Source organism: Rhinolophus sinicus, chromosome 1, assembly GCF_057876585.1.
Source record: "Rhinolophus sinicus isolate RSI-liver-muscle chromosome 1, RSI-T2T, whole genome shotgun sequence".
NCBI lineage: Eukaryota > Metazoa > Chordata > Mammalia > Chiroptera > Rhinolophidae > Rhinolophus > Rhinolophus sinicus.
The window spans coordinates 151,663,233-151,685,449 of NC_142501.1; the positions used below are offsets into that span (position 1 = coordinate 151,663,233).

Here is a 22,217-nt window from a genome sequence, read left to right on the forward strand (position 1 = left end):
TTGCTGAGAATGAAAGCACTTAACTTTGGCACACTTTTTCTCTCATTCACTCATCCACAAATACCAAATATTCACAAGCAGTTCCCGTGCCTTTCTGTGATTTCCACAGCAGAGCCCTAACTCTCCTCTACCTTTATTAAAAGCTATGATATGTTGCTCCCAGCATCCTCTCCCCTAATCAAAAATTGCTGTTCTGTGCCCAAGGTCCTTCTCAGCTAAATGTTACAAGAGAAGGTGTGACTACTTGATAAGAGCATAATTTATTACTTCTCCAAGATTATTTGCATTTTAATAATAATAATAAAAAGTCTTAACCTAAGTGAGTGAATGGATAAATAGTGATGAGACTGGAGACACAGAGGTGAAACCAGGGAGAAGAGTTATTTTCAGTAGTTTGCAATGTTCAATGTACACAGAATTATCAAAAACTATAATTGCTTCTGCAGAGTCAATATAAAGTTGAGAGGAAGAGTGGATAAAGGAAGCATAATTTTATTTTATAAAATAAAATATTAAAAATTATAAAATATATTATGTTTTGCAGTTGTGATTTTGGTGTTTTTATTTGTTGGTTTGTAGGTGGAGTTGGGGTCAGAGGATAGAAGGTCACAGAAATATGAAAAGGCTGGATTATAGTGTGTCTAGAATATTTACAGCAGGAAAACAAAATTGCACCTAAAATTTATAGGGAAAGATATTCTAATATCTTTATAAGTTTCCCCATATTTGATTCTATTTGTTTGATTTTTTTCTTATAGATTATGTAATAACAGAACATATTTAAGGAAACAAAGTTGCATAAAGTCAGAAAAAATTTAAACAAAGGGAAAGTGATAAACTACTTCTCAGAATATACTGTAAACATGGCAAAACTCACTAAAATCAAAGATTATCCACAGGGTATTATTACCTAACTTTCTAGTACATTAAGTATGCATTGCAAAGTATATTTTATGCTTACAATATATTTTGTTTATTATATTAGGAAAATCAGAATTGCCATAAAAATAAAACAAAGGGAGCAAAAGAGAAAATTATGATTGTTAATGGTTAGTTCACAAACTGGATGATTCATACACCAGTACTTATGAGTTAAGTAAAATCATACTTAATGAGGTTATCATATATAATCTTTTTACCAGGGATAATCTGGCTCTACATAACAACAAAAACAAAACTAACTTTTTCATTTTTTGGGTTGTTTTTGTTTTGATGTTAGGTCAGTTTTTGTTTGTTTTTTTTTCCAATTATAAAAGCAGGAATGATGCCCCTTCCAATGCTTTATGCCCTTTAATGAAAGGCATAGGTACTTCATGAAGAGTGGTTTTTCAGTAAAAAACATAAAGGATATGGACTTGTACACAAATCATGGGAGTTAATCAATGTCTCAGGGATTCTTATCATGGGAGTTAATCTATCAAGGACAGGAAGGAGGGAAGAACATGAATAAGCAATGGAAACATGGAATTATGTGGTGTATGAGACTAAATAATATGTCTAATAAAATAATGCTTGTCAGAAATAAAAAGGCATCAGTTGTACTCAGATTGATATGTACCTGATTCAAACAGTAATATACGAAATTAAATAGAATGATTTAAAGAACTAGACTGAGAATAATTAAGAATGATCTACATCTCATTCAAAAAAGCATATTATGTTTTCATCTGCACTTAGAACTTTTTGCTCTTAGAAGTTTGTAAGTTGGTAAATGTCAGACAATAAAAAGAATTAGTGATTATAGTTATCCCAAATTTTACTATATTTAAAATAATTCTGATTATCCTCCTTCATAAATGAGAGGGACATTTTGATTAAAAATTTAGAGAGCTAATGACTTGATTATGGGAAGTTATTTGATTTACTTCATTTAATACCATTATGTATATTATATAAAAATAGATCATATTATCTATATGGCAAATCCTCAAGTATAATCTGTTTTGTATTTTAAATAATATCACAATTAGAGCATGAATAGCAAATAATATAAATAATACATACGAGAAAATTGATAGCAGATACCGTGACTTGCCTGTTTCCAAATGCTAGAAAGGAGGTAAAGAAGATATTATGAAAACACTTATATTTTGGTTTGTCACAGTACACACATAATTCAGGCAAGGTTTATTGGCTATCACTATTCTTTAATCAAAACTAATCTCATATGTAATTGACCTTTTGGGATGATACTTTTGCAATCTGAAAAGATATAAATATTTTCACTTTCCACATGCACTTTATTTGTAGTAACCTAATTATATTTAGAATACAAATCAAATTTATTTTTAATTTGTGTTATTAAACTCTTTGAACACAGATTTAATCTATCTTGTTTGTTACTTTCCAATTAATGTTGTATTTATTTGTTTATGTTGATTACTCTTTAATACATGTGCCAAATCAGAAACTGAAATAAAGATATTGTTTTAATATTAAAAAAAAAAAATAAAATCACCCAATCAGCATGGTTTAGCATATAATAACACCCAATGATATCTCTTGATTTTTTAATGTTTAACAATAAAAAATATGAATAATTTTTCTTTTTGTATTGATTTGTAACAGGCACTATTTTAAATATTTTCTATTTATTCATATAAAAACAAATATATGAGACAAGTTTTATTCTTCTCTTTAAAATAAAGAAAAACATTGGTTACATAACTTCTCAAATCATATAAAGAGTAATGGACAAAGTGGAATTTAATACAGTGTCCTACTACATATCACCTTGCTCATGGTGGAAAAGTTGGAATATACAAAAGTGCTAAATGATAGACTTAGCTGATAAGCTCATCATCTGTATCACCAATTCCATTTCTTCTAATTTTTATGTAAGTGTATATACATGCAATTTAGTTAAGAAGAAATCCTACATACATGGTGGTGTATACCGTGGGTGATTAATGTAGTAGGCAATCCAAGAAGTGAATCCCCAGTAAAAGGCACAGCCCTACAAAGAATACAAAGTAATAACACAAAGTAAAAATTAGGCTTATATGTAGCATGCAATATATAATATATATCATATTTTTTATTCATTCATTCATTCATTCATTCATTCATTCATTCATTCATTTATCTATTTAAGTATGTTTTTCCAAGACCCATCAGCTCCAAGTCAAGTAGTTGTTTCGATCTAGGTGTGGAGGGCACAGCTCACAGTGGCCCATGTGGGTATAGAACTTCAACCTTGTTGTTAAGAGCATTGCGCTCTAACCAACTGAGCTAACCAGCCACCCCTATATCATATATTTAAACCCCATACATTTAGGTGCCACACTACAATAGTTTTACATGAAAAATGGTATAAATTATAAATGGAATGCTTCTTCACCCAGTAAATCAACATTTTAAAAGTACCTGTTTAATATCAATCAAAAAGTGCATTCCTTTGTTCAACCCTTATTAATGTAAATGTGTGTTCAAGATACAGGGCAAATTTAGGAAGGTTTTTCAACAATGTTTTTTTTTTTTGTCTATCAAGTAAGAAATATGAATGAAGCAATAAAAAAATAAAGTATTTATTAGATATGTATTTCCTGACAGTAAATGAATAAAAGAATGCATTATTTAACCATTAGTAATAATGCATGTTAATTTATTACAAAGGGCAAGGGGCTGGTTTTAGAAGTCCTAGGCTATAACACTGATCTTGCACTGTATGATAAATTTGAATACTTCTGTTAAAAGAAAAGCTAGCCTAAATGATTTCTAAGGTTTCTAAGAGTTCTAGAGTCTCTGAGGTTCTAGAATTCTAGGGTTTACTGTTTCATTACAATGACAATAATAGAATGGCTGTCTTGTCCATATTTTTGGAAAACAGATATTTGCAAAAAAAGACCAGGAATATTTTTGTAAGGACATAATGTTGAAAATAAATTTTAAATTGGAAAAAAAATAAAATTTAATTTGAATTAGAAAATTGAATTGTGGTACTACCTAATGTACATTTCCACTTCAATAGTTCAGAAAATGTTCTATTTTCTTAATAGTTATTTGTTGGTTAATCACTGTTGCATTTACCATTTTTGAAGATCAAAAGATACTGTCATACACTGACAACTATCATAAACATGGGTATAGCATTATTTTAATCACAGAGATGTATATTTATAGGAGAGTTCAATATGAGATTCTTCCTCTTCAAATGACACTTAAAGAATCTGAATCTAATACTAAGTATTTCCAACGTTAAAAGGTGCCTGAGTATATGCACCTTATAACACAAGCTCTTGGTAAATCTTTCTATGAAGGATTATTGGGTGAAGGCAGCTCCAAAGAAATAGGTCAACCAGGAAATGACATTTCAGAACAGAATGTTTGATATATGATAGTTGAACAAAAAGAAACTAGGCTTGAGAGAAATAAACATGATTGAATTATTTTGCAGATGATCCAAAATACAAAATCTCTCAATAAATTACAATTACAATATTTATCAATCCCTACCTTTATTAAATTTTTCAAAGGTGTATGACCTGCAGAAACTCTGTGAACAAATAAAGTTTCCAAAAGGTATCGAATATAGTGTATACAATGACAGAAGCATGCCAAGCTGAAAAGAAAACAAAACAAACACATTAAATTTCCTTCCAAAAATCTGGCTTGCCTTATTCATAAAACATTTTCATTTCTTTTTTAGTTTACTGTGATATTCTATATTAGTAAATATTAATTCCAGTAACCAAAACACAAGTGTTTAGTATAATATTTTCAATCCAGAAAATTTCTGAATTTATTTAATAAGTAATGGTACAACAGTCTCTATAAATTTACTTCTTATGACACTAGAAATATATTACAATCCCAGTTATAAGCTATCTGTTCACACCTGCTCCAGGAATATGTATGAATATAACAATTGTTAATGTGTTCATATCAAAATGCCTCTAAATTGAAGCAGATAATTTAGAAGTTTTAAAAATATCCAAAATCTACTTAGAATGCATTTGACATTTTATAATACTAAGAGTACCTTTTTCATTATCTGGTTGTTCCTTAGCAAGCACCATAAATTAAAAGTTTGAATTTAATCTTCTATGAAGACAATGCAACTTGTGTTTTGTTTAGTTTATATTTGGTTTGTAGCAACCTAACATATTGCAATATTTTGTTTCTCTCTATGTGTTTTGCTGCTGTTGTTCTAACTTGCCACCTCTACTTGTCATTTATATATAAATATTATTTATACTATATATAAATACTATTTATACTATATATAATACTATTTGAAAAGTAAATGTCAAATGTGATTTCCAGAAGTATATTTTCTTTTTTATATTTTAAAAAATATTTTCCACTAACATATGTGCCTATTTTGATATAAGTAAAAGTATAAAATTTCAAAAACTTTGGCTACTACTCAAGAAAATCAATATGGATCAAAAATTGCATTATCCAACCAATAAAGCTTGAGCATGCTATTTACTCTATGTAAAATGAATATTGAGTCTCCACTGGGAGTTTATTTTAACATAAATGAATTAATGATATCTGGTACTAATAATAATGACTTTAAGGAAAACAAACAAATAAACACAAACCCACCTGGCTAAGTCATCAAGGAATTTATCATTGTTCATTAATTCGTAAATATATAATTGTGCACCTATATCAGAGAGACATGTTTTATGTGACGTGTTTATCTATGAACAATAGACAATTTCTGAAATATGAGAGAGAACAAACAGTGTGGATATCTGGGGGTGAGTTTTCTAGACAGAAAGACCAACAAAAGCAAATGTCCTAATATAGGAGGTTGCCTTGTGGGTTCAAAAGACTGATGAAGGAATTAGTCTGTGTCCTAACTTGTTGGGTTTTTTTGTACAAATATTTCTATAGTTACCTGAGTAATAAAGTTTTCCATTTTGTCATAAAGCAGAAAAATTAGGTTATGCCCAGCAATGTAACAGAGCCCTAAATGAGAAATTCTGTTTCAAGCTATGATACCGCTCAACTAGTTAGTTCACCCACTTATTTTATACTATACTATGAGATATAGAGACCAAAATAGCATACACTGTATGGCTTTACATTTGGATACATGCCACTTTGCACATTATTGGCAACTTGCTAAGTTTGATTTCATTTCAAAATATTCCTATTTTATTTAATTTCGATTTACTTCCTTTGAAATATCATCTCTCTGTTCTACACTTAACTAATGGAACATCCATAAATAGGCGTGGGTTCAACTATTTTCTCCAGTTATAATATTTGAAAATATATTATCCTTTATTAAGTGAGTTTCAAGATGTGAGGGCTGTGAAAGAAGACACGTCTCAGCTTTACAGAGCTGCAAGGGAGGCAGTGTATCAGGTTACTGTTGATGAAGAATATAAAGGCAATATTCAGATGAAAGGCTGAGGATATAAGAAATTTTGCTAATAATGCACTTTGAATTGCAGAGGGCACCATGGAAGGATTCCAGGAGTTGGGTAGGATTCGGGGAAGGCAACAAATAGAGGACGAGAGTTTATTGAGATGGAGTGTGAGATATGAAGGATAACCTGAAAGTGTGGGGTTAACGAGGTGGGTGAACTAAAGAGGGATAAAGCATCTTAATATCTAAAGTATCCTCTTATATTTAAGGCAGATAATTAAACTGAGTGCTGAGTGCAAGCTGCTTTTCCATCCCTCTCTAAAGCATCCATCTCTAGCTGCTTTTCCATCCCTGATGATGCAGTTAGAAACCCCGGGGAGGTGTGGTCTTAGCCCCAGTGAGCTAGTTCACTCAATCCCTCTAGTGGAAGGACCATGATAATTTTGAGTATATACTTTCTATCTTAAATACTGTCAACTGCATAAAGGACATCTGTGTTACACCAGGCTGTGGGATCACCTTTAACTGCAGATGGGGATAGAGATCCTGCAGGAGATTTGACCCTAGCTCTCGTGTATAGAGGTTTCCAAGAGATTCCAAAGAATTTGGTGGCAGTTGAGTCACATATAGTTCTGAACTTAGCTGAACAATACTTTTGACTCTGTAATTTGATTCAAAGCACTTTTGGAGAATTAACATTGGAGTATGTGGCAAATGGATATAGCATTTTAAATTTTATATTTTTAACCTTGAGAAATGCCATCATCCATCCTGAAATTGGATTGCCTTAGAAGCCTTGTGATTATTTTATAAATCTCTACTAGACATTCACATTTCAGAAATAGTTTGTGTATTTGTGTGCATCTGCTCTGGAATGATTTCATATAATCTTAACAATATTTGCTATTTTGGAATTATGTTGCAAAACACATTTATCACTGAGGTGTTATAAAACCATACTGTGTTTGTGTTTAAGAATAGTAACCAACTGTCAGTCAATTCCTTTGAGAATACCACTGGGAATAAAAGTGTTCTTTTGTTCATGTGCTATATATCTGGTATATATTATATATTTTATCTAAAAATTGAGTGCAATTACATTCTCTTTATGAACTCTCCATCCTGTACTCTTTCTAAGTGAATTGAGCATTCTCTACTCTTAAGAAAAAGAAAGACAGATGTTAATGCCAAAAAGGCCTGAACAACCTGCCCTGTATTGACCTGGCGAATATGCCCTTGTTTGTCTGTGCCTCTGCCCTACTAGCTTTAATTATGCTCCTACAAAGCACCAACCGCTTTGTACCACAGAAAATTTCCATATGAAGATTCCTCAAATTTAAAATCTGACTCATCCCTCCAGAAAGAAAAGAAAATAGTTCAAATGCAACATTCTTAGAAAAGCCATCCAAGAACTCCCATCAAGGTCAGGTTCTTATCTTTTATATTCCAAAAGGAACCAATGTAAAAAACCAATTTGTGTAATTTGTTCATCAATCTTATCATTCAAAACATTTATATTGAATATTCTCTGTAAATCAGGTAATGTGTTAAGCAGTGAAGATAGACTGGACGTCAAAGTGCATCCACCATAAAACTTTATAGAGACACAAGCAAATGGTTATATGAATATATAATTTTAAAGAAAAAATATTGTATAAAGGAAAAGTACCATATTTGTCATGGTAGGAATAGCAATGACTGCCCTGAGTAAGAAATATTTAGGTTCTACTTGAAGTTTGAATAAGAGATAAGGAAGGAAGTAACGAGGATGGAGAAAGAGGGATGCTTATAAAAGTGCCCTTGTGTGAAAGGGAGCATGGTAGATGTAAGGATAAGAGAGGTCAGTGTGTCTGGAGTACAGACATTAAGGGTTAGGAAAAGCTTAATTAGAGATGACAAAGTCAGGAATCAAATCATTCTCTGTCTTCTAGTGTCCCTAAGACTTAAATTTTGCTTCTTAATTCACTTAGAATTTTGTCAATTCATCTGGTTCTTTTATTTTGTACCTATTGCTAATCCTACATCTCAATGTATCATCTTGAATTATTCTCTTTCTCTTTAATATGGTATGGAGAGAGAGGGGAGAGAGAGAGAGAGAGAGAGAGAGAGAGAGAGAGAGAGACAGAGACAGAGACAGAGACAGAGACAGAGACAGAGAGACAGAGACAGAGAGAGACAGAGAGAGACAGAAAGAGATTCTACTTTTTATAACTGTGCTAGTTCTTGTTTGTTTATTTGTTTGTTTGTTTGTTTTATGTCTTACTTCAAAGTCAAATTTTAGTTTGGATTTTGACTTACTAATGGAAACTTGTAAAACATTTTTTTCCTGTTTATTACTTACATCATTATTTCTTTCCTATGCAATGTTGCCCATGCTTTTAAAGAAGTATTTATATTTTGAACCTTATACATAGCCTCTCTTTATAATTTTAAGCTTCTTCTATTTCTAAATTTCCAGAATTATCTTGTTAATTATAATTATTATAATCTTAAATTAGCTCTACTTTAAGGTAGTATATCTAATAGCTGTTTATAAATGTACAAGTTGGTGTGTATACATTATTTGTTGTTACCTAAAACATATTTCCTTACAATTGAATCCATTCTAATTAGTTTTATAAATATCTGCATACCAGTTCATCTCCACCTTAATTTTTTATATGTACTATATGTATTACTTACTGTACCACAGAGTGGCGCATCCTTCTAGAGCTCTCTTTCATGTCATATATATATGGAATCCTCAAATAAAAGAGGAGATATATTAACAGAGGTCCTGTGTATTCAGCCAAAAATACCTGAAAATGAGAAAGTAATTTAGGTTAAACCATAAATTAACCTGTTGTATGAACTGGTGAGATGGACAGTTGACCATATTCTTTCAGAAGAGTTAGACAATGTACTAATAAAATAACAAGAAGTCTTCCCTGGATGAACGAGCCAAGAGATAAAGAGGACAATTATAAATATAATTTAAAATAAAAATCAATATTAAACTTACTATAATGATTTCTTCATAAATAGAACAAGGGGTTTCTATTTAACTACCAAACTCTTCTAAACATATTTCTTTGTGTCGCCCCAGCCACATACATACTCCACTTTCTATGGGAACTGTCCCTGTGGTCACTGAATGATTTGACCCTAATTCAAATTGAAATAATTTAGTCCTTTCTTTTGGAAATTTCATACTTTATTTCTAATGAGTCTGAGTGGGTAACTAAAAGGTTGTACTCTGGATTTTGGAGCTGAGGGGCCATCATATATGTGGAGAGAAATATCTGATTTATAGAGAGACAATCATAAGATTTGGAAAGAGCTTTGGAAACAAGACCAAAAAGATAATTCAGCTGACAGGTTTCAGATAGTTTTTGATTCCGATAACTGTCCATTATGTGGTTTTATTTTGATGCTAAAACCAAGTTAAAGTTATTCTCCAGAATTTTCAGACAGAGAAAGGAAAGTAATTTACCTCTGAGCATTCAAGGAAAACAGAAAGGATACATACATTACAATGATAAATTCAACTGCCATTACTATTTTGTCTTCACCGATTTTCATTATTTTCTAAGGAAGAAAATGTAGAGCTGCACGTTTTTCTCAAATATACAGGTGTGCCCATTCATTATAAATTATGCATAGTTTTACGTATATATGCACATATATATGTAACCATATATATCTATATACGTACTCACATACTGTGATTTATATATGTAGGTTTCTTAAGTTATAATTCTTCTAACCATATTTATCATCTGTGAGGGTAAAAGCAATGCAACATCTGATAAATTCAATATAAAAGTGATCTTTTTACTGAGAGACTATATTAATTTATGGAGATAACATGCCTGATTATTTATACATAAAGAAAAATACCAATTTTGAATGCCTACTAATAAAGTATCATTAATACTCTAGAATAATAAAGGGAGTGATTGTTTTATTACAACAAAAAGTTTAAAATATTTATTTAATGCCATCTGATCTAGTTAAGCCAAATTTGAGTAAATTTTTTAGTATTATATCAGATGTGAAAAATGTTGTGAATAATTGTTAACCTGGCCAAACATCACTCTTTATTAAGTTCATAAAAATGCTATTACAAATATAAAGTTTCTTTGGATCAGAGGAAATTAAACTACAATCTTATCTCCATCAACTTCTAAAAATAAATTGAGAGACACTGCTAGTTTATAGTAATATGTTCTAGGAGGCCAAATATTTTATGAAAAATATTGTTCATGCTGAAACATGGGAGTTAAAACAGTACCCAAGTATGAAGAATAGTTCCTAACCTGAAAGCACTAGAAAATGATAAGAAATAACTTTCAGACGATGCATCTATCAAAAAAAGAAAAAAAAGAAAAAGTAAAACAAAGTTCATTTGGGTGCAAACAGAAGAAACGGGAGCGGGTGTTTAATAAACGTGAAACATAATCAGAAAATAGTTTCTGGAAAATAAAAAGGAGGGTCAGATTGACAAATATTAATGACAGCCTTCAAAAAAGGAATTATTCTTTTTTTCAAAAACAGAGAGAAAAACCAAAACCAAAATAACAAGCAAATATGCCAGGTATAAGCCTAAGCAAATCAGAAAAATTTACAAAATCAGGAACTCCATTATAATCCAAAAATTTAGTAGAGATTCTATAATCAAAATAAGCAGATACATTTTTTTTTTTTACTTTGAAGATATATAATACTTTTAAATTCCATTTTATTTCCAATATCAAATTACTTTCATGATTCCTCTTCATGGAAAGTTCTCTGTATGCAACACTAATGTGTTGCATTAAATGTAAAATTCACTACTTCCACCAAGCAAGCTAGGTAATTGGGATTTTTTTAGAACTTCTATGGCATATTCCAGTTGGTATATGTCTAAATTGCAAAAAGGAAGAAAGCAATAAGCTCTTTTAGAAAATGAAAATTAAATTATGCAACTGCAATCATGAATTGAACGGGACCTTTGTGCTTAGACTGTGCTTAATGCATTTCATTCTTTATTGAAAAAAAAAAATAAAAAAAAAAAAAAAAAAAATATATATATATATATATATATATATATATATATATATATATATATATAAATCCTTTCATTATTAGGGTGATGTTGGCTTTACATGTTCCTAAAATTACAATTGACAATTGAGAACAAAATGAATTGCACATTTCACGGTTGTTGAAAATTACCAACAAAAATAAAGCAGTACCAACTTTAATCTTCTAAAGATAGGAGAGCTACTAAATAAAATGATGAAAGCACTTTCTAATAGTAACAATCATTTTGTACTCGAGTACTATTGAAGCTAATCTGATAGTAGAAGGATATTGGTGTTTGTTTAGTCTAACCACTATATAATTAACATATAATGAAGCATTCTATTCCAAGTTTTTCAAATAAACCATCCTAATGAGATCAGAAAGAAAAATTGAGTAAAATGCTTTTCAGGCTTCAAAGAACTACTAAGTTATTGAAGAATTAGAAAGTTAAGATTTTTTTTTTTTAAATAGCATTTTTTATTAAAGTTTATTGGAGGCACAATTATTAGTTAAGTTACATAGATTTCAGGTGTACAATTCTGTAATACATCATCTATGTATCACATTGTGTGTTCACCACCCAGAGTCAGTTCTCTTTCCATCACTATATATTGGATCCTCTTTACCCTCATCTACCATCCTCCTCCCTCCTTACCCTCTGGTAACCACTAAACTATTGTCTGTGTCTGTGAGTTTTTAAATAAGTCAGACAGAAAAAGTCGAGATCCATATGATTTCATTGATATGTGGTATATAAAACTGAAAAGAACAGAATAACAAAACAAAAAAAGAACAAGACAAACAAATGAAGATTTTTTAAATGAGGCTTTTGAATAGTGATTGAATCTAGGATATGAAACCTGATAAGAGCCAGACAAGAAAACCAAATCTGTGGGCGCTTGAGAATGGAATGACAAAAACAGTTGCTTGATATCTTTCAAAGATGAAGGTGGCCTTATATAACCTACAGAATTTGGGTTAGGAGTTACACCCTAGGAGTGAAGATGAATCAGAAATCGATCTATCTTCACAGGTACTGAAGCTCAGCTTTAAATTGTTTCAATCACTGATTGGATTAGGATGACTAGGTACCCTATAATGCCCTTAGTCCATCTGCAGGATGATACATTATCTTTGAAAGAACATAACACTAAGCCTCATGTTATTTTTAAACTTTTTTACATGAATTGTCCTGCACTAAGGCAGAAATATGCAAGTATACAAGGAGTAAAGATATTGTGACCAAAACCTAGAGAAACAGCCGACATTTAAAATAGATGAAATGAAGATTGACCTAACAGAATTAACAGATACCTACTTTTAAACACTGTATTTTATATGTCTAAATAAATAAAAGATAAGGTTGAGAATTTCAGCAAATATTTGAAAACCCTAAAACAAAAAAATATAGAAATGTAATATGAGCCCCAAAGGAGAATACAAAGAGAATAATGGAGAATCAAAAGGTGAAGAGATATCCTATTTTATTTCTAAATTAAATATATAAATTTATATATAGACAGATATACAGATATCAAACCATAGACTCAGATTATACTATAAAATCAAATTAACATAAATAAAAACATAATAATAACTGTGTGCATCTTAGTCAAACTGCTGATAATCAAGCAAGAGAAAGTTGTAAAATCAGAGAAAAGACACATTAATTTCAAAGGAATATAGTGGATTTTTCAAGAGAAACAATAGGAGTCAAAAATCATAATAAAGTTTTGTTAAGTGAAACCAAAAACTACTGCTAACATGACATTATTTTTTTCTGCAAAAATATTCTCCAAGAATGAAAGTTAAATAAATAAATTTTAATATGAACAAAATTGAGAGAATTCATCAATGGCAGAGCTACAATAAAGCACTAAAGGTATTCATCAGGAAGAAGGATAATTTTACCAGATGAAAGCTCATCATTAAAAGGAAGAACTAAATTGAAATAAAAATGATAAAGCTAAAAAAATGTTGGCCATATAAAATTATATTAGAGAATTTGCATTAGAAATATAGAAAATTAAAATTTACCACAACAATAAAAGATGAGTTAGGAGGAGCTCAAATATGTTAGTCACTCAACTATCTATGAAGTATTTTCATATTAGTAAACTTAAATTAAGCATTTTAAATTAGTGTTTAATATTTTAAGATGTAAGTTACAATCTCTTGGGTAACCCTTAGAGTTACTAAAAAAAAAAGAAGATATAACTATCAAAATAATAGCCCAATAGATAAGAAAGTATGACAATTAATCCAAAATGAGGCAAGAAAAAAAAACAGAAAATGAACTGTAGAACACATGAGGAAAATTGAAAGAAAATATTCTTTGGCAATAAAAAAATAGATAATCCCTTACATAAAAATAGGTTAATGTTAAAATGTAAAATATAAAACTATTAAGTATTGGATGAAAACAGGAGAACAACCTCACAGATCCAGCGCTAAGCAAGGGTTTTTACATGTGCTAACAAAGGCAAGATCCTTAAGAAAAAAATCAATAAATTAGACTGCATTAAAGTTGAAAACTTTTTGCACAACAAAGCGTGTTAAGACAATGAAAAGACAAATTAAAAAGTGAGAGAAAATTTTCATAAACCACGTATCAAAGGACTGTATTCAGAACAGAAATTATACTCTTGAAACTCAACATTGTGTCCCAGGTAAATAAAAACTTATGTTCACACAAATACCTCTACAATAATAGATAGCAGCATCATTTGTAATAGCAAAATACTGACAGCCACCCTAATGTCTGTCAATGTATGAATGGTGAAACAAACTCTGCTACATCCATGCAACTGAATACTATTCACCAATAAAAAGGAGCTGAGCAATGATACATAAAACAACTAGGATGGGTCCCAAAGGCACTATGCTCACAGAAAAATAAATATAAATCTTAAAAAAAAAAAAATGTTTAGTTTTGTTTGTATAGCATTTGCGACATGACAAAAATATAGGGATGAACAGATTGGTAGTTGCCCCAGGATAGGGAAGAAAGTGAGTGAATACGGGGGTAACATGAGGGAGTTCCTTTGTGGGGATGAAATAATTTTGTATCTGATTTTGGTGGTAGATACATAAATGTATGAGATAAATTGCATAGAACTACACATACACACATGAATGAATGTAAAAATGGTGAAAAACGAGTAACATCTTTAGTCTAGTTAATAGGATTTATATAATGAGGATTGCTATCATATATTAATCCTTCCTCCTAAGTCTTTCAATAAGTTCAATGAGGCAAGAAATTTCTTAATATTCTGTGACAAGACATTCTTACTTGATGTAAAATATGATTAAAATCTTAATTTTGACTTTGCTAAATTAAAGAGATTGTTTCTAAAAAGAAAAAAAAACACTATGATAATGCTATTATAGGAGCACATTTAATATTTTATAAGTACAAGAATGTTATGTGTGATAAAATATTGCTTTTATTGTATAATTCAGTTGATATAAAGTGGGTGTGATTGCTATGGAATGTGTATATTTTTAGCATTTAATAGAACAACTCATTTGCTGCAGAAGAGTGTGTGAACCATAGGGTTAGCTTAAAAATATCCAGTTTATTTGCAGAGTTTCCTTTGTCACCTAAATGACTTTCCTCTCAAATAAGCTATAATTTCCAGTAAAATTGTCATAGAATTCCACCTTAGCACTTTTTCTCCTCAGTGCTTATCCAAATGATGCAGCTGGAATTTCTAATGAACTCACAGTTAATGCCGCTCACCCTGACAAACTTCTGTAGACAGAATTCCCTTTTCATCATAAATGTGGACAAACACTGAATATTTTAACCTTTGAAGACCAAAATCTGCTTGTCTAAAATCTCTCTTAGCAAAAGTCTGTAGATATCACATTTAAGTATTAAATGTTTTTCTTACACAATGCCTGCATTAATAGGTTGTTTTGTGAACATTCTAGCACACCTCACAAGGATTCTGAATGTCAGACTCAGTTTTTATTGCAGCTAATTAGTACTCAAAAACTCAACAAACTATGGAAACTGAAGCAACTGTTTAACCAGAAAAGATAAAATAAATATAATTATTTAAGTGAAAGGAGATAATATATGTTAAAGGAAAAAAGTAAAGGGTGTGACTATATTTTAACTAATTAATATAAACTTGAATTAGTCTTCTCAAGAATTAAATAATAATGCCTGAATTATCTTGTGTGTATAATAATTTTAAAAATAGATTGTTTATAAAGGGAAAATAAAGCAGTAAGGATGATAGCATCGATCATTAATGCAAACAGGAAAGCAATTTTAAATAGAAAATATTAAATGTGTAATCACATAACAAATGAAATGGAATCACATTCCAAATGGAATCACATATGGAATAGAATGTAATCCAAAAATATTTAAAAATCTAAACAATATAAATAAGTTCAATTTAATTGAAAAGTAGAATGATTACACTATTCTTTGTATATCAGTGTCAAAATTATATGTCAGATTAACAATTTCATTGTTTCTTTCATTAATTAGCATAGTATTTCCTCTTGCTACTAAAGCTATCCCATCTATTCCATTACTCATGAATAGTTCAATACTTTTGAACTAATATCAAGTATGTTCTCTGTTTTTTAGTCCTCCGTATATTTTAATGTAGTTGTCATTCTTCTAATGCCATTGGTTTCAGTTGTCACTACTCTTTTGAAAGCTCCTCCTCCAAGTAGAACCAAAAGAACACCACCACCACCCAGTCCACGCACCCATCAAAGAAGTCTCACTACTTCACTCTGTTTCTAAACTCTCCTCCCCCTGACTTACAACATTTTTTTGTTGAACATTTTTATCTCCCCTCTTTCCAATGTGAAAAGGTATTCATTATCCAAGGTTTCTAGAAATAAAAACTAAAGAAATACCATTTAACTGACAAGACATAGGATAAGTAGAAATGGGGAGAAAAGTCATAGGACAGACTGACATTAAAAAAAAAATCTTCCTTCTTTAAACTGTGTATTTCCATCAGTCCAATTATTGAATGAAATTTTGGCCACTGATCATCGTAACAATGTAAAGTTCTAAATACCATTCAGTACAATATTGTTTTTCACTATGGATTAATTTGACAGAATTTGTCCTCTCTGTCAACAAATTATTCACATCAAAATGTGGGACATGTATGTTGCATTTCAAATTGATACTTACTGTAGTCCAACTGACCTGTTTACCTAGGTCTGTAAAATAGAGTGTGACAATGGAGGAAGCAGCGACACTTTGAATGGTTATATAGTCCTTCAAAAAAGGTCCACCTTAAATCATAAAGAAATATTATTTTAATACAACTTCAAGACATAATGGTAAATTTTTAATGTGAAACCAGTGAAAGCTAAGGCTTAATTTCACATAAAAATTTCATGTATAATATAACTTTAAAGTAAAATAAATTGTGAACAAATCAATTTTCTAAAATGTCTAGTAAATTTTCAAATGCATAGTAGTTTTGCAATAATATCTAAAGTACATATTACCCCTAACTACTATCCTATTATTTTCTAAAAAAATGTAACATTAGACAATTATAATCAAATACAATACAAAGTAACTTTTTTTGGTTCAAACTTGTTTGAAATTAAAAAAAACAAAAAAACATTACATTTATTGGGGGTAGCATTGGTTAGTAAAATTACATATGTTTCAATTGTACAATTCTATACTACATCATCTATACATTGCATTGTGTGTTTGTCACCCAGTCAGTTCTCCTTCAGTCATCATATATTTGACCCCTGGTAACCGCTAAACTGTTGTCTGTGTCTATGAGTTTTTCTTTCTTTATTTGGCTTGTTCCTTTGTTGCCTTCAGTTTTATATCCCACATATCAGTGAAGTCATATGGTTCTCGACTTTCTCTGTCTGACTTATCTTGCTTAGCATAATAATCTCAAGAGCCATCCATGTTGTCACAAATGGCACTATTTAATCTTTCTTTATGGCACAGTAGTATTCCATTGTGTATATATGCCACATCTTTATCCCATCGTCTATCAAAGGACACCAGTTGTTTCCATGTATTGGTTACTGGGAATAATGATTCCGTGACCATAAGGGTACATATACTTTTACTGATAATTTTTTTTCAGATTTTTTGAGTATATACCTAGAAGAGGGATTCCTGGGTCATATGGTAATTCTATTCTTAATTTTTTGTGGAACCTCCATACTGCTGAGGTTTTGTCATGTTTGGCCTTTACTATGTTGAGGTACTTTCCTTCTGTACCCATTTTATTAAGTGTTTTAATCATAAAGAGGTGCTATATCTTGTCTAATGCTTTTTCTGCATCTATTGAGATGATAATATGATTTTTACCCTTTTACAGCATAGTATATCTTTGTGTGTCAGTAGACTTACATTTCAACTGTACTCTGAATGATTTTATCGCAGGATAAATTTATTGGGGCAAAAATGCTTTCAGTGATCATTGCAAAGCACCAGGGGAAAGGCATGATTTGCCTTTTTAAATCAGTATGCATCTCTATATGTCTTATGCTTTTTTTTTTCTTTCAAATTGGATATTTTAAATAAATGTGACAAATGTAAATCAGTTTCTCCCCCCTACTCAGGGTTTGTTGTTGTTTATTTGTTTAGTGACTTTTCTGAGTTAATGTTTTGTTGTGTAGCCACTAAAATATCTTCTTAGTTAAATTGGTTGTTAGCTAATAATTAAATAGAGATTTCCTTAAATTTTTTGACCCCACAAGTCTTAAATTGTTACTGAGAGCTCTGTGTACATGTCGGGGCACACCTTTAACACTCTGCCAGCAGTTAACAACCCTGACTTAGCCTGCTGCTTCTCCTGCTTCTGCTAAAAATCAAAACTATCCAGATGTAAGAGCTTAGGGCCTCTTCTGTATTTCTGAGTAGTTATATATGTGCACATGCATGACTTCCTAGAGTCTGTGGAGTCCTATGTGCATATGCATGACTTTCTAGATTTTGTGGAATATGTGAGTACTTTTCAAAGCCCCCTTTGGACTTCTTATTCCACAGGTTCCCTTTTAAGCTTTTGCTCTAGTCCATATACTATGTTGAAGAAAGGGTGTGCAATAAAGACTATCCTTGAGAAAGCCCAGAAATTGGATACATTTGAAAAAATAATTCCTTAAAAGTGTAACTAAGAAGTTCAATAAGCTCCAAGAAAGATAAACTAAGAAACACAAGCTCAGACACAAAATAACTAAACTGTCAAAACTCAAAGACAGACTCTTAAAAGCAGCAATAGATAAGAAGCAATCACATACAAAGGATCTTCAATAAGAATTATAGGCTGATTTGCCATTAGAAACCATGGTGACCAGAAGACAGTGGGATGATGTAATCAAAGTGCTAAAAAAAAAAGAAAAAAAGAAAAAAAGAAAAAAAAAGAAAAAAGAGAACTCTATATCCTGTGAAACCATCCTCCAAAAATAAGGGAACATTTAGACATTCCCAGATGAACAACTCCTTCCCTCATCTATCCCTCTTAAAGTACCATCTGGAAAAAAAAGTTACATGTGATTGGCCTTCCATAAGATCTTAATTAACGTAGACATTCTTATGGCATTCTTATGGCTTGGCTGATACCACTGAACTGCCTCTGAGAGCAAAATCACTAGAAATGACCCTGGAAACCATCCACCAACCTTTCCCAAATCATGTTCTAGGTTGTCCCAGGTTCCCCACAAGGATGCTTTGTTGATCACTGTGGGAATCAGAAGGGAAGAAAGAGTAGCCCAGACTCTGGATCCTAACCCTCTTTCGAAACACAGAGTCTTCACCTGCTTGTGCTAGAGATAAAGGCTTCCATGGAATATTCCATAAAAAAGAAAAATAGCCTCCACTACAAGAAATTAAAAAAAAAAGTTTTCTTAAAAAAAAAAAAAAAGATCACTATGGATACTGTATGGAAAATGGGAAGAAAGGAAGGAAGGAAATTATATAGGAGGGGCTCTAAATTCATCAAGTAGGGGATGATATTTGTTTGGATTAAGGTGGCAGTGGTGGAAACATTAAAAATGCATCAATCCATATATAATTTAACATAGAGTGGGTTCATCTTAAGAAGAGAAGATTCAGTAAGATAAAGACTGGTCTTAGATTTCTGGCCTGAACACTGAGGAAAGAGCAGAATTTGTAGGTGAAAATTAAGATTTCTATTAGGGTATGTTAAGTGTGTGATATCTATCAGACATTCAAGTGGGAGCTGTCAAGTAAGTAGTTGGGTAAATGTATCTATAGACATTTGAAAGTCATTAACATTTAAAACCATAGGGCTTGATAAGATTATTTATGTAATCAGTTTAAAATGATAAGGGGAACTGAGACTGAGCTTTCTAGCACTCTGGGGTTTTGAAGCAGCAAGAGAAATATACAGCAAAGATTATTGAGCAGAAGACCAAGCCATATTGTATCTTCAAGCTAATAAGTGAGTGTTATTTTGAGCTGCTTAATCTGTGGTAATTTGTTACACAGCTATAGGAAGCTAATGCAATGTGGATCAAGGTAAAGAATTTGATACCCAAATGGTCAGTAATGTCATTGTGACAATCATGTATAACAACATGTGATGGTAATAAGGACAAATAATTCTGATGGCTTTGTACCACTTGAAAGTGTGCTGAAAACATCTTTCCACCATGTACCTATTGACATGTTTGAGGAGGGGTTTAGTTTCTACTCTTCTCTTCCCTTTGCTGACTTCAAGGAACAGAGTATTGGCATTACATGTTTAAACGTTGTCCGGTCAATATCATATTTGGATAAAACAAGCTGATAGAATCCAATATATCATTAACCATACCACTGTTAGATTCAGTTATCAGGGCCCCTGTCCTTAACCTCCCATGCTTATATCCTTTTCCAAATGGGTAAGAATATGTAGGACCAAGAGAACATGCCTAGTGGGAGCCCTAGCCATCTCCTCCTGTATCGTGCTTCAGCCACTGAAGGCCCCTGAATTTCCTGTCTGAGTTTACTCAAGCAATACATCTTTCTTTGGCATTTCCTCCCAAGAGTGGGACAGACACTAAGGAGTATACATCCAAACCTAGGACTTTGTCAAGGCTGTTGTATAAAGGGTGTGGATGTTTGCAAACTGATATGGGAAGAGAAGGGCAAACTCTACCCATGTTTTACCTTTCTATTGTAGAAATGCTATGATTCTAAGAATTAGAAATTCAATCCGTACTTCCAATACATTATGAAGTCCTGGTAATTAATGTAGGAAGAAAGAACACATTATAGTAACCAGTGCGTATGACAGACTTAGTGCAATAATGGCTGCAATTCTTCACAATTACCATAACCATATAATTTATAACATGACTTTTAGTTCCTCCTGTTAAAATTGAGATCTATTCCCCAACCCTTTGAATATGGGCTAGCCTAGTGATTTACTTTGGCAAACAGAATGGAAGCCAAGGGATCACATGCCAGTTTGAAGCCTGGGCCTCAGGAATTCTTGAGTACGTGTGCTCATTTGTTTACACACCTGATTTCACAATGAGAACAAGCTCCGAATATTCTGCTGGAGCAGGAGAGACCAAATGGAACAGAGAAGAGTGGTTGCAATTGTGGTCATCCTAGACCAATCAGTCTCCAACCATCCACCAGCTGACCACAGGTGCACGAGTAAGCCTACCACGTAAGGCCAGCTCTAGTCCAGCTCAGCAGAACCATTGAGCTCAACAAATGTTTGTTATTTTTCCCATAAAAATCAATGCTTGTTATTTTTATTTATGTTTTAATCATGTCTTTTGTGTGAGGAAACTGTAAAACACTCTAAATCCACATGTCATTGCTCATAGTATAACCATTCTGACAAATATATTCTGATAGCAAACATCTGTAAACATTCAGTCCTTGCTTTCTCTTTGGAGTTGAGTCTTTTTTTCTTTAATAGTATAACTGTATTTATAGGTGTAACTATGATTGATAAAGCATCTACCATATGCAAATCATTATAGTATTTTATAACCATAATCATATTTAATATTTACAAAAAAATAACTTAGGGTCTTTATTGCCCCTACTTTATAAAAGAAGATCCTATAAATAGGTAAGTAGAAGAGTCAGGTTTAAAGTTCTGAGATACTCCAAATAACCTCTTCTTTGCACCATACCCTGCTTATCTTATTACGTTAATTAACTCTTTTTTTCAAATACATCATCACATTTCTACCCAAGGACACTTGGCTATAATTTATTCAGACCACACCCTGGTACATATAACCAGGTAAATAAATGTGAAACAAAAGTAAAAATTCACATTTACCAGAAAGGTAGAACTAACAGAAATTCCCCCAGTTCATAAAAATAGCTTTCAAGTTGAAATTACATTTGACATTGATGCCTGTGGCATTCTAAGTCTTCTTTATATGAGTCAAATTCAGAAAACGATACCCCTATTTCATGTTATGTTATTTCAACATCCATGTGTTGAAAGGCATTTATGTGCCTGGCATATACTAGGCTACACAGAGACAAAAATAAACAAGACAATGATTCTTCTATTTTAAACTCTAGCCAGATGGGAATTTGTCTTGAACATTTGAACTTGGAAGTATTTGAGATCATCAAGAAAGTGTGACTTTTAAAAAAGCCATGGATTCCTCTGTTTTGTGACAGAGCTCTCAGAGAAAGATCAAATGTTTAAGACAGCAAGCAGTTAGAGCTAGCACATCTTAGATATAAGGAAATCATCATGTTTCTTTATATGAATATGATATTTGAAAAATGAAAGCCTTAATATTAAAAAAGCACCAGAAAACAATACAGTTTACTATTGTATAGAAACATTAAGAGATTGAAATTCCTTAATAGATGCTTCTTGTAGAT

General features: G+C 31.5%; 1 protein-coding gene across 2 annotated transcripts in view; it reads right to left on the reverse strand.

Moving 5' to 3' along the window:
* Positions 1 to 22,217, reverse strand: part of TECRL (trans-2,3-enoyl-CoA reductase like) — an 83,714-nt gene that overhangs the window by 10,165 nt on the left and 51,332 nt on the right. For both annotated transcript variants that reach the window (XM_074324493.2, XM_019756999.3), the window contains 5 exons: positions 16,551 to 16,654; positions 9,011 to 9,126; positions 4,456 to 4,561; positions 2,884 to 2,956; positions 2,005 to 2,048 (listed from right to left, as the gene is read on the reverse strand). In XM_074324493.2, coding sequence (XP_074180594.1) covers positions 2,005 to 2,048; positions 2,884 to 2,956; positions 4,456 to 4,561; positions 9,011 to 9,126; positions 16,551 to 16,654 — 443 coding nt within the window. The remainder of the gene's footprint in view (positions 1 to 2,004; positions 2,049 to 2,883; positions 2,957 to 4,455; positions 4,562 to 9,010; positions 9,127 to 16,550; positions 16,655 to 22,217) is intronic.